The sequence below is a fragment of the Paramisgurnus dabryanus genome, chromosome 7 (genome assembly GCF_030506205.2).
Source record: "Paramisgurnus dabryanus chromosome 7, PD_genome_1.1, whole genome shotgun sequence".
Lineage (NCBI taxonomy): Eukaryota > Metazoa > Chordata > Actinopteri > Cypriniformes > Cobitidae > Paramisgurnus > Paramisgurnus dabryanus.
In genome coordinates this window covers 11,546,239-11,560,378 of record NC_133343.1, presented here as the reverse complement: position 1 = coordinate 11,560,378, position 14,140 = coordinate 11,546,239, and the positions used below count along the sequence as shown (strand labels likewise).

General features: G+C 37.6%; 1 protein-coding gene across 1 annotated transcript in view; it reads left to right on the top strand.

Annotated features, from left to right (window-relative positions):
* col18a1b (collagen type XVIII alpha 1 chain b) overlaps positions 1-14,140 on the top strand; it is a 127,557-nt gene that overhangs the window by 37,385 nt on the left and 76,032 nt on the right. The window contains exons 9-15 of the mRNA XM_065240291.1: positions 2,142-2,306; positions 2,601-2,734; positions 5,336-5,362; positions 5,459-5,707; positions 5,822-5,896; positions 11,917-11,952; positions 12,039-12,161. Of these exons, the coding sequence (XP_065096363.1) occupies positions 2,142-2,306; positions 2,601-2,734; positions 5,336-5,362; positions 5,459-5,707; positions 5,822-5,896; positions 11,917-11,952; positions 12,039-12,161 (809 nt within the window). The remainder of the gene's footprint in view (positions 1-2,141; positions 2,307-2,600; positions 2,735-5,335; positions 5,363-5,458; positions 5,708-5,821; positions 5,897-11,916; positions 11,953-12,038; positions 12,162-14,140) is intronic.

The following is a 14,140-nucleotide window of genomic DNA, read 5'->3' as shown; positions in this document are numbered from 1 at the left end:
ATTTCAGGTGAGGGAGTGAAGAGTATTATGGAAGATGTAGTCCAGATGGGAATGAAAGGGGGCAGGAGTACAGATAAGGATGTAACACACACACATACTCAAATGTAGCATGCAAACAAAGAAACTTTCTGCACTTGCCAGTACATATACACGCAAAATTATCTCGAAATACCCCAGTCTTGGCAGGTATTCTCATAAAAACAGCTATGTCTCAATGTGAACGCAAACAGTTAATAAAGAAATCAGATGTGTAAGTCAGTATATGGATCTGTGCTTATTTGGTCTTATAATATTATGTTTTGCTGATCTGAAAATTATACGATCCATGGCTCAAAAAAAAAATGTAATCCGTTTAACCACTAAAATGAAGTCATTTAAGATTAGGCATTGAGATCTACCCTATTTCTCAAGAGGTCCACTCAGTTTAAAATTTCAGGCATCGCCACTGTGCTATCCATGCATATTTTATACAGCAATAAACAGCATTTGGCCCATCTTTTGACATTTAGATGTTATTTCATTGGGGTTGCTTTCCTACAGGCTATAAAACTAAAAAGCTCAAAGGCGGAAACTGTGGATAATATCTTTATGAAAGCAATAATATAGATAATATCTATATGAAAAACAAAATAGGATAACTTAACAGGCTTCACTTGACCCAGGGAGACTTACAAAACAATTCGGCACAGGATAGCAAACACAACAGCATAAAATAAGGGAGAAAATCAAGAAGGCACAGTTAAGGGAAATAACAAGAACAAAATGATTAATAAGGAGACGATGCGGCAGGGTCAGGAGACGAGACAGGGAAAACAAACCAAGGCCACATGCTTCCACAAAAAACACGTGGACCTGTCATAATCCTATCACAAAGAGCTAAAAAAGACAGGTGGGGCAGGGCCTTCAGGAGCCAGGCCGTGCGTGGCTGGGTCCTCCAAGGACATAACAGCCAGGATGCGGCAGTGAGGCAGGTGGTTTAACTGTGGTAGGGCCCCTGGGCTCCTCCCAATTCATCAAGAGTCTCAGCATCTTTTGTTCGGAGGTGTTAAAGGGCTGATCGAGGCAGTTGCTAAAAATTAATATAAGCTTTGCTTCTCCGAATCCAGAGCCCCTTGCTGCAACCAAGAACTGTAACACAAAATCGGCCCCAAGACATGGGCCTGGTAAGCTCGCCGGGCGGACAGAGTGTCCATGCTGCCCTATTGGATTCGAATTTAGGAAGCAGAGAACCCAAATGCAAGCTTTGCTGACACAGAGTTTATTCAACTAAACAGAAATCAAAAACCCACGAAAAAGCAAAAAGTGACAAGAATTTTGTCAGACTTGTGTACTAACTACTAAGTCTGTACGCGATAATGAACAGACTTGATCAAAATAAAACAAACTTGACAAAGACTATTTAACTGGATAACTTGACTTTGACGCTCTTCACACTCTCAACCAATGTCAACTCATATAATATGATACTAAAGTAGAAAATCAAACACTGTGCAGTAGTCTTGTGGAGACTGTATTACCTGTATCATTTTTATGTGGGGTGGCGCGAAATGGAAGCACAGAACCCAAATGCAGACAGCAGTTTCAAACGAAAGACTTTATACAACAAAGCAGAAAACAAGGATAAACAGGGTAACTTAAACACTAAACACTATAACTTAGTAAACACTAAACAGGACAAGATACAATAATACACTAAACTAAACTAAACTGGATGACACTTAGCAATAAACTTGACTGAACACTAAATATACAATTAACTAGACTTGACTAGACTAGACTAGACTAGACAGTATACTCACAGGTAGGGAAACAAAGGCATGGAACAACAATGAACAAGCACAGAGCAACAAACACAAAGACCTTAAATAGGGGGGAACTAATGAGGACATGGGTTAAACAATAAGGATGAGGATGACAAGGGAGCGGGGTAAAAGTGACAAGACACTAGGGATGCAACGGTTATAGATTTTGATGGTACGGTTATAGTCTAATAAATAATCACCGTTGTACGGTTATTACGGTTATTATGTATTAATTTATTTTACAACATTAATGTATAAAATCACATGAATTAGTTTTTTAACAATTGCTAAATTCTTTTGTATTATCAGTTTGTGTATTTTTCTACACTTCTTGGACAGATGGAACAAAAAAGTTCACAGGTGGTGATCCAGGCTGGGTGGGACTGGGAGGGGAAGGAGTCTTAGGTTCAGGGGTAGTAGGTAAGGGCCGAGGGCGAGGAGTACGGGCGGGCTTTGTGGGGGAGGCAGATTTGGTAGAGGACCAGGCAGACAAACATGACGACAGTGCAGCGGAGGAAACAGCTGATGGAGCTATAATTTCAGGAGAATCATGACATAATTTAATCCGTTTACTTGTATTAATGTATGGTAATCATGCTTTTTGGACAGTGACGATGTGCTTATGTGGGACAAGCAAATAAATGTATATTTCTGTGTTATTGATTGAATGTACTGTATAAGAGACTATTACTTATCATGAGAGAGAGGTATTCCAGAATGCATGGAATGCACTTTGTTTTTCAATATGCATTTAGATGCTCATTGTCTAATATGAGCTTACAATGATGTTTTTGCCAGGAGTATCTACTGGTAAAAAAAAGAATGGTGAAAATGGGGACAAAGGAGACCAGGGCTATACTGGGCTAAAGGGTGACTTGGCTGGTGATACTTTATCTTCACTCTCTAGCGTAGGTGGAACCTGTGGAAAGGAGGTGCAGTTTCTGCTCTTTAATTGTTTCAGAATCAAATGTAACAAATGCATTATGTAAATGTTAAAGCATACAGTCAGCTCCAAAAATATTGGGATAAAGGGATTTTGTTTTATTTTAGCTGTTTGCCCAAATTTATTCCAATTACAGTGATATAATGAATACTGGCTTAAAGTGCACACTCAGTGTAACATACATCCAAATTAGATTAAAGGTTTAGGAATTACAGCTGTTTAATATGTAGCTCTCCACTTTTAAAAGGGCCAAAAGTAATGGGACAATTCACTCAAAAGCTGTTTTATGAACAGGTATGGGCTATTTGTTGCATAAATGAAGGTCTGGAGTTGATTCTAATTGTGGCATTTGCATTTGGAAACTTGTGCTGTGAACCCATAGCATGTGATTTTTTATGTCAGAATAAACCAAATTGTTAATCTGGTAATTCCTAATGTTGCTACTATCTGACTGATGAATTTGTTGTGTTTTTGAAACCTAAATATGGCCTGCATTACTTGCATGGAGCCCCACAAAAGCCACCAATTAATGTAGTAATCTTCACACGGGGAACGAATTAATGTAGTGATCTTCATATGTGGCACCAATTGGGTAGCATGCCATACACAAGACACAGCTGATGTAAATTTTTGTCACTTTCTGACAAAAATGTATTTTCGATGCTTCAACACATTCTAACTGACCCACTGATGTCACATTGACTACTTTGATGATGTTTTTAATAACTTTCTGGACATGGAAACCATACATAGATTTTCAATGGAGGGACAGAAAGCTCTCAGAATAAATCTAACGTTAAAACATCTTAAACTGTGTTCCGAAGATGAACGGAGGTCTTCCGAGTTTAAAACGACATAAGGGTAAGTCATTAATGACATTATTTTCATTTTTGGGCGAACTATCCCTATTAAGGAGCCGCACTGTTCCCTTTGGGGGTAAGGGCAAAAAACCTGCTTATCCAGTATGTAAATAGACACAGACAATGACGCCCCCCACTCCACGCTAGAATCTCTGGAAAAACAAGCCGTTTCAACTGCAAAATGTACGCTTTTAAATATACAAAAACTGCTATCTCAAACATGGAGAGGCTTCTTTGTAATCTCAACTAACAGATTCTGCAATAAAACGCAAATCACAAATTAAAAAAAAACCTTTCTTTCTCATTATCTCGAAAATTGTGCTGCCGACTTGTGTCACTGGTTTCCGTGACGGGTCACAATTGTAAAGAGCCACCCACCAGCCCAACAACGGAACACATGGGTGGAGAGATCGCATGTTCTTTCCTTCCTTAGCGCTTCTATAAGAATAATTCCATTTATTAGGTTTCAATTTATTTCTTTGACCTCTGTGTTTAAATTATAATCATTTTTCTCCATGGGAATTAAGATCCAGATTCTCTCAAACGATTCTCAAATTTTCAACAAAAACATTTATTGCATTCAAGTACTGTAACAAAAATGTGCTACACGGGGTCTTCAAAGTCTCTTTTCCTTATTTTAGAAGATGAGTAACTTAAAATTTGTTAGCTGTTAAACATAAACAATAGAATGTTGACACTAATAAATAAAAGTAATTGTACAAAAAGCACAGGTGCTATTTATTTTAATCAAACTGGTCAACCTTAAAACTTTAAAAACACAAAACCTTTAAAGAACTAAACGATGATACAGAGGCCGTTTCTCAATCTAAAGGCTGCAGCCTTCCGGAGGTCGCATTTCTAAGCTGCATACGTCATCAAGATTTCAGAATCTTATTTCAGAATATTAACAATTATAAAGTTGATTATTATTCTTAGTTAATCCTAAATTGTTGTAATACGTTTATGACTTGCGAATATAATGCTCAGTTAAGTTAAACCAGGCTCGATGACGTAGCAGCCTGCATATGCGACCTACTGAGGCTGCAGCCTTCCGATTGAAAACGGCCAAAGGTAACTGGATTGTTGTAATGTAAATATGTGAACGCAGTATCTGAATACAGGGAAATACTGTACATGCAAGAGAATTTCCGTCATTTACAAAGAGGATCGCATGTATGTATGAATCGAGATCGGGATTCTTTTTTCGATTAATCGTGCAGCCCTAGTGTAAAGGCATTCCCTTTCTAACATAAAATAAAATCAGAGGTGTTCTCCAAACTCACTAAAAACTGAGGATCCATCTATGTTAAGAGTCATTATTCTATCCAATCTACAATGGTGGGCATTTACTCCATCTATGTTGTCATTATTCTGCCCTCTTTTTCTTGTTTTACTCTAGTGCAGCAGCACATGGCCTCTTGTTGGGCTATGTGTTTCCGTTTCTCTTCTTCTTGATAATTTTCCTATTATTCCTAAATAAAAACCCAAATTTGTGAATACCCTCTAAGTAAAACTGAGAGTGTGCAAGCCCAAATTCATTATATGACTGTTACTGGAATAATATATGTAATAAACCGCTATAATAACACAAAATGTGCCTTTGTCCCAATATTTATGGAGCTAACTTTATATAAAATTCTGAAATACAAAGTAAAGATGTTTACATGCTTGATACAACTGCAGGTTTGTTAATAGATATCTCTTAATCTTAATCCGTTTTGCTTTCTTAGGGTAGTCAAGGAGAGAAAGGAATGAAGGTAAACCAGACTTATTTTAGTGATATACAGCCTTCACCAGTGCATGTCTCCTATTATGTTTTTATGCACTTACCTTTTGTCCATGTTTCTGTATAGGAAAGTACTGGGTCTGAATATCTTGGCCCCAAAGGTGATCGTGGGCCCCCAGGACCACCTGGACCGCCAGGTCCTCAGGGGCCAGTAATAGAATTGATAAACACTGGGGACAAAATAGTAGAGAAGGTGCAGGGTCAAATGGGCCCACCTGGACCACCAGGACCAGAGGGTCCACCTGGTCCACAGGGCCCTGAAGGACGTTGTGGTCCTCAAGGAATATCTGGTGGTAGAGGCCCTAAAGGACAGAAGGTGCTTTCCAAATTTTATTTAAAAAATATTGTTTGTTATTATTACATTTATTGTAATAATGTTATTATACATTATACCTTAACATTATGATATTTCTGTTCTTTGGATGGTTAGGGAGAGAAAGGTGAAGGACAACCAGGCCCTCGAGGTCCACCTGGGCACCCTGGACCCTCAATCTCAGACAGGACTGTGAGTTTAAATAAAAATCAGGCCATTCTAGACTGTCCAGTATACAACAGAAAAAAAACATTAGGCTGTATGTCCATCAAAGCATTTTTAACCAGGGCACATGCACCCAAATAAAAGTGGGCAGCCATTCACTGTAATGCCCAGGGAGCAACTGGACAGGTGCCCGAGATGAGGTCAAGAGCACCTTAGAGGCTGTTTACACGTGGCATTAACATGCGTTTTTGTCGATCGGATCACAAGTGGACAACGTTAATGCCAGGTGTAAACGGTGTTCAAAACGTTTTGAGCTTGTCCACTTTCGACCACTTTCAACCACATCCAGAAGTAGTCGAAACCACTTTCGATCGGATCGCTTTGGAGTTGCGGAACGCATATGTGGTTCAATGTGTTCGAACAGCCACAAGCGACCGCCTTCTCTTCGCCCATTTATCTAATCTGAGGTATTAAACACAAGTTTTATGTCTTTTTTTGACTTCTGGTGTGAACATACGGTGAACAGCGCTATTTTTAGCCTTTCATTTATAAAACTAAAGCGTCTGAACTCCGTAGTTTCGTTTTGAAAGCCTGTGAAAGTTGCACGATCCTATTTCATCAATTGCGCTGAAAATTTAGAGAAAGCTCTTACATACACATGTACAAAACTCTGTGCAGCATGTTTACTTGCTAAACAAGCAATAGACTCCGACATAATATTAGTTTGAGTCCATATAAACTCATAATTACGTTTGAATGACAGCAGAGAGACTCGCCCACCGTCTTACAGACAACCCCCTCACAGTATTCAGGACAGAAGCGGTCGAAAGTGGACAAAAGAGACGGATTTAAATACCAGGTGTAAACGTAATGTGTCTCTCTCGTCCACTTGTGATCCGATCGATGAAAACATCTTAATACCAAGTTTAAACAGCCCCTTAGTTGCTTCATGCTAGTCATGATAATTAAACCGCCAACCAGAGATATAGCTTTAACATGATCTATTTGATTAGTGTAATAGCTGATTTCTCAAACTAAGGTACACAAAGATCTGCCGTAATGTCCACATAAAAATTAGGCAAAAAGGATTCACACAGATTTAATCCAATGCTCCTATTACTGCCTGTGTTATCATTACCCTGTTAGCCAGCACTTCTATTTTTGAGCATTTTCTGATAAACGTCTGCAGCTCTTAAACCCTATGGTCTGTATGAAGAGTTTGGTTCCAAAACGTGATGAATGCCATTTAAAAAAAATTGTTACCACCAAAATCAGTATTGTATCAGGTCAGTATTAAAAAGTAAATTCTTAATTTAAGCAAAGATCGTTATCTGCTGTGTTATTCTGTCATCTTTTCTCCCTTTTTCCCCAAACCGCAACAAACCACAGTCCTCCCTCTCCGCAGAAGGCAATAAATCCGCTCAACAAATCACAGTGCACCATTCCACACACTGTAAACAACAATGGCAGCGTGGAATACACACAAATCCTAGTTTTCCTCATCTACTTTGTACTTTGTGATCAACAAACAAACAAAAACAAAATAATACTTTTAATGGCATTGGTAAACCTGTGGTGGTTTTCTGTGGCGAAGAAGAAACATAAGCCACAGCTTCTGCCCCAGGGGATCTTGAACTGCGCAGATCCTTGAAGTACCTTTTACTGATGTAAAGTGAATCCTTGTAAACGTTTCATGATTGGTTACTACCCCTGTCCATCCAAACTTTGCTGGCTATGCATTGGCTAGATGTCCCAGGGAATCTTATGAAAAACTTTCCATTATTTTACTCTAAGTCAACGAAAATCGAGCAGGACCAAAACATTTTACAGCTGAGCTGATCGCTGTCAAAAAAGTTCAGCGATGACCTCCCAAGAATGACAGCGCAATGACAGTGTTCTTAATATGACAAAGTAAGTGTTTTGATCAATGCCATTTAATGTTTAGTTTTTTTAATCAGGGTGTACCACTGGTCAACTTAATGAATGTCAAAGATGAATGCACATTTATATATATACTGATTCAACAGATTTATAGCATTTTGAAAAAAAAACTTGTCGGGGATTTATTCCATTTTGCGAAAAAAAAAAATTTTGAAAATCAAATGATGGATTTGAATTTTAATGTTTTTATAACCTAAAGATGCTATGTAAAACTTTGTAAAAGAAAATCGTAGTTTTCATCTGGTCACTTTCTTGGTATAGAAAACACATTTTTACCAAAATTAGTCAAAATCGATTTACTGCATTTTGGAACCAAACTCTTTAATAGTTCTGGTCTTGTTTGAAACTAGACACTTGGTATATTGGCAATGGCAATTTTATTTATATAGCACTATTAAAACAACACAAGTTCACCAATGTGCTTCACAAAAAACAAATACACAATAATACAAAAAAATATAAAACACATTAAAACAAATACTAAAAGAACATACAGTATAAATACTTATCTAAAAATAGCAACTAATAATAACAAATAAAGTAGTTGGTAGCACATAATAAAAGCTAAAGAAAACAAACGGGTTTTCAATTTTGTACAAACCTGTACAGTCGGTGCGTCTCAAATATTGTTCCATAATTTTAAAGCTGCAACGACAAAAGCACAATCTCCTTTTTGGTGTAGATGTGTCCTTGGTATTTTTAGTAAGTTCTTATTTGTTGATCTCAAAGTTCGTCCAGGCTGGTGTTCAAATAAAAGCTCAGAAAGATAGGCCAGTGCCAGTCCATCCAAGGATTTATACGCCAATAAAAGAATTTTAAAATCAATTCTGTGATAGACTGGAAGCCAATGTAAAGAGATCAGGGTGGGTGTAATAAGCTCCTGTTTCTTTGAACCAATTAAGATGAATTTTGAACTTTTTGCAAGCGCGAAATAGATGTCTGACTGATACCTTTATATAATGCATTGCAATAATCAAGCCTTTACGTAATCGGGGCATAAACTGCAATTTCAAGGCCTTTAAACGTCAAACATGATTTCATCTTTGCCAAGTTACGTAACTGAAAAAAGCTGGACTTCACAGCAGAGTTTATCTGTGTGTCAAGCTTTAAGGAGCTATCAAAGTACACACCTAAATCATGTTCTAATGTACCCCTGGTTCCCCCCGTACCAAAGATTATAACCTCAGTTTTATTTTCATTTAAATGCAAAAAATTTGAGGTCAACCATGTTTTCAATTCTGATAGACAGACCATAAGACGCTCTGACCCATCTTTATGTGACAATGGCAAATATATTTGTAAATCATCAGCATAGCAGTGAAAGACAATGTTGTATTTCTTAAATATCTTCCCCACAGGAATCATGTAAAGAGATAATAAGGTTGGGGCAAGAATTGATTCTTGAGGCACACCACACATAATTCGTGCTGTCCTAGATGAGCAGTCCCCAATATGTATGGTCATGCTTCTACCATTGAGGTAGGATATAAACTAATTTAAAGCCTTCCCCTGGACTCCCACATCATCCCTCAAACGAGACGGCAATACTGAATGATCTATTGTGCCAAATGCAGCAGTTAAATCTAATAAAATTAACACAGCAGAGTTCCCAGCATCAACAGTCATCAACAGATCATTCAAAACTTTAACTAAGGCCGTCTCAGTTGAATGATGTTTTTTTTAAACCAGACTGGTAGATTTCACTAATCTTATTTTCCTCTATAGGTAGCTTTGAAGTTGATGGAAGATGAATTTTAGATTTTAGATAAAAATGAAAGATGTGAGACTGGTCTAAAGTTAGCCAAGACAGTCGTATCCAAGTTTGGCTTTTTTAACAAAGGCTGCACGATAGCCTGTTTTAACATGTCTGCAAAAACCCCACTGTCACAAACCATGCCGGGACCAAAAAAAAAAAACATGCTGGGACCATATCTCCAACTGAGCTAGTGGTCTTCAATTTACTGTCAAAGCTTTTATTTACAATATGCAACACACTATGGCCAATCACCTCAAAAATTTATTTAAAAACCATGCCGGGACCATATCTCCAACTGAGCTTGTGGGCTTCAATTTACTCACAACTTCCTGTAACCCCTGAAGAGAAATCATTTCAAAGTGTTCAAAAGCTGCAGAGTGATGTACAGTTCCTGGTGTTTTATAAGTTGTGAGTGAAAAATGAGCCCTAATTGACTCAGTTTTATTTATAAAAGGGGGCCAATATAGGATTCCCTATAGCGTCAGCTCTCTGAAGCAGCGCCTCACATACGTTACCCGAGATGTTATATGTGAAATTGTTGGCATTAGCTATAACATTGAGTATAGTACATAACAGAAAGGTATCAATCAGGGAGGTATCAGGATTTTGAGGAATTTTTTGATAAATCACTTGGATAAATTGTTCATTTTGACATCACTAATGTTTTTTGTATATAGACAACCATACAAAGGTAATTGTTACTAAGCCTGCCCTGGGTACACCAATTGTCTTGTCCATTTCCCTCACATACTCCTGCAGCTAAGCTTAGATGTCCTTCGGACGAGACGTTAAACCGAGGTCCTGACTCTCTGTGGTCATTAAAAATCCCAGGATGTCCTTCGAAAAAGAGTAGGGGTGTGCCCCGGCATCCTGGCCATACTTGCCCATTGGCCTACTAATCATCCCTCATACTAATTGGTTATATCACTCTATCTCCTCTCCACTAATAAGCTGGTGTGTGGTGGGCGTTCTGGCGCAATATGGCTGCCGTCGCATCATCCAGGTGGATGCTGCACATTGGTGGTGGTTGAGGAGATTCCCCCATTCATATGTAAAAGCGCTTTGAGCACTGGAAAAGCGCTATATAAATGTAACTAATTATTATTATTATTATTACATTTACATTCCAATAAAGGTTATTGATGACATGCCTCTCAAGTTTGAGTTTTTGCACTATTACTATACTCATAGGCAACTAGTCATCATATCTTTTGCTCCATGGAAAACATGTTAATGCTTTGTAGTACACACATGGTTCAATGTATTTACATTGTACTAAAATGTGTTCATTTTCAATGGGCATACAATGGGCTAGTGCATCCTAAAATGTTCTACATTAACTTCTTTTTTGAGGAGGTGGGTTAGTGCACAATAGGCCCCTGTGGTGCGGAATAAGGTTTTGTCCTTAATGACATTTTTTCCTTACATTACTTTTACTTTTATACTTTAAAGGGGCCATGGCATGAAAATCAGACTTTTTTCATGTTTAAGTGCTATGATTGGGTCCCCAGTGCTTCTATCAACCTAGAAAATGTGAACAAGATCAACCCAGTAACTTAGTTTTGGTAAACCATTCTGTGCAAGCATGTGAAAGAATGGGTCGTTGAAATTTGGCTCTCCTTATGATGTCATAAGGTGCTCTTATTATAATAATACCATTCCTTAATCTGCAACCACAGCACTGCCATGTAGTGCAAGAGAGAGAGCGAGAGAGAGAGCGAGAGAGAGAGAGAGAGAGATAGAGAGAGAGAGAGAGAGAGAGAGAGAGAGAGAAAAAATAATTCACAGCACAATTGAGTTTCAATTGCAACAAACCACCATCATTGTGATCAGTGTTTGTTTGCTCATTTGCATTTTAAAGGACACACCCAAAACGGCACATTTTTGCTTACACCTACAAAGTGGAAATTTTAATATGCTATAATAAATTATCTTCATGGTATTTTGAGCTAAACTTCACATATGTGCTCTGGGGACACCAAAGATTTATTTGACATCTTAAAAAAGTATTGTGCCATGGCCCCTTTAAGTAGTTTTGAAACCAGTTACTTTACCACTTTTACTTGAGTAAAAAGCTTGAGTTGATAATCCAACTTCTACAGAAGTATTTTTAAACCCTAGTATCTACACTTCTAAGTAATGAATGTGAATTATTTTGATACCAGTGGTAGTGACACAAAAATAAAGACTATCTGACATGAACATTGTTTTTCATTTTAAAAGGTTTTGTTGGTTTTATTATTATTATTATTATTTGTACGTAACATTTGAAAATGGCATGTATCAGATGTCTGCAATAAGATGTAGTAAATTAACTTAAACATCTTTGTTTTGTATGTTTTCTCATCAGACCTTTGTGGACATGGAGGGTTCTGGATACCTGCCGGTATGCTTTATCCATCTCTTCCAGGCCTATGACTTTAAAATGTTCATTTTGAATCTACTCAGTTCAACATGTTCTCATCTGTTCAGGGTCTTCGTGGTCCTCCTGGTCCACCTGGGCCTCCAGGGCCCCCAGGACCTGGTGAAGAATCAGGATTTAATGGAGCTGGTCCTACTGGTCCCCCTGGACTAAATAGGCACCCTGGACGCCCTGTAAGAAATCATCCTTCCCATAACACCTGCTATAATACTGTATATTTAAACCTATGGTAGACCCTCAGAAAGAAAAAATGTATTATTCAGAATTTATTCACATACTTTGACCTGACCATGTTTTGCTTAAGTGTTTGGTTGCACTTTATTGTACAGTACGTATACTTACCTTGTACATATAATGTACACATAACTATATGTGTTGCATTTTACATAGCTACTACAGAGGACCTGCCACCTAAGATATAGCATAGTATACTTATGCCACTATGAGGCAACCCCAAACATTGAGTACCGTACGCATTAACTACTGGTTACATTCACTAGGATGTCCATAGTTAATGCATGAAAACAGGACTGTAAAATAAAGTGTTGCATTTTTTTTCACAGTAATTACATAGGATCTACCACCTTAGATAAAGCATAGTATACATACAGTTATTACATAGGATCTACCACCTTAGATAAAGCATAGTATACATACAGTTATTACATAGGATCTACCACCTTAGATAAAGCATAGTATATATATACCACTTTAAGGCAACCCCAAGTATTTAAAATAGTATGCATTAATTACTGGGTACATTCACCAGTACGTCCATAGTTACTGCATGAAAACTGGACTGTAAAATAAAGTGTTGCATTTTACACAGTTATTACATAGGACCTACCTACCATCTAAGATATAGCCTAGTACACATATGCCACTGTGAGTTATATTAACTAGTCAGACTATAAAATAAGATGCATTGTTGGGTTTAAAGGGTATAATAAAGGACAAAGACGCAGAGTACAAAATGGCACATCAGTAATGTTTGTTATTACTTATCTTTTACGTACACTATAAGTACCTGACATTAATTACACAGACCTGTAAGTACTATACACTTACCATGTACATACAATTTGTAAGTACAGTAGTGTTTGTCATTAGCTATCATATAGGTACACTATAAGTACCTGTCATTAATCCACACTTGCCTGTAAGTACTAATTGTACATTCATTTGTAAATACAGTAGTGTTTCTTGTTAGTAACAGTATACCTACACTATACTGCCCTACATAGCTAAAGCACAGTAATTACGCATTTGGTCAAAATTGAGTTAAGGGTTGAAATGGGTTTTGTGAGATCTATTGTGTTTTGTGACAAAGTCTCCTGGTTCAATTTTGTCCCATTTCAGAGAAACGTGTTTGCCAAAATTGCAGTAACATGTTTGCTTGGCTGGTGTAAAAACTTTTAAGGGCATTTTTCTCGATTTCAGTGTTTGCGTAGTTACTGCACTTAGCCTTTGTAAGGCAGTATATGTATCTGGTATTACCCAGTACATATCTAGAGTTGCATAATAACTACTAAGTACTGGTAAGTACAGTAATGATACCCTTTAATTACCATGTAGATACGCAAAAGTAAGTTCCACACATTTATCTGTAAGTACAACATATTTACCATAAATGTATAATAAGGTAAGTACACGACACGTACTGTAAAATAAAGTGCTACCAAGCGGTTTTAAAAAATTATAGACAAGTAAATTGTCATTAAAAGAAAACAAATAATAAATCATGTAATATACAGTAGGCCATACCTGTCAAGTATCCCGTTTTGGCCGGGAAAGTCCCGTATTTTACCCTTCTTTCCCGCCGTCCTCCCGTATTAGTATTTTCCCGTAAATCTCCCGTATTTTAACCTGCGTTATTACAAAAATAATAATGCCCGGGCGGAGTAATAAAAAACATTCCCAATCCCAGATCGCTAAAGATCCACTGATTCCGCTAATCCACTTCGTGTTTTCCCACCCGCTCCGCAGCATCTCTGTGTGCACTCTCTGCCTGGAGAGCGAAGACGACAGTTTCTGTCTGAAGTTTGTTGCATTAACAGGTAGATTTATTACATAATATATCAGTTGTTAAACCGCAGAATTACTAATTTGGAAGTTTGTTTATGAATTTCTGGTAACACTTTATTTCGATAGT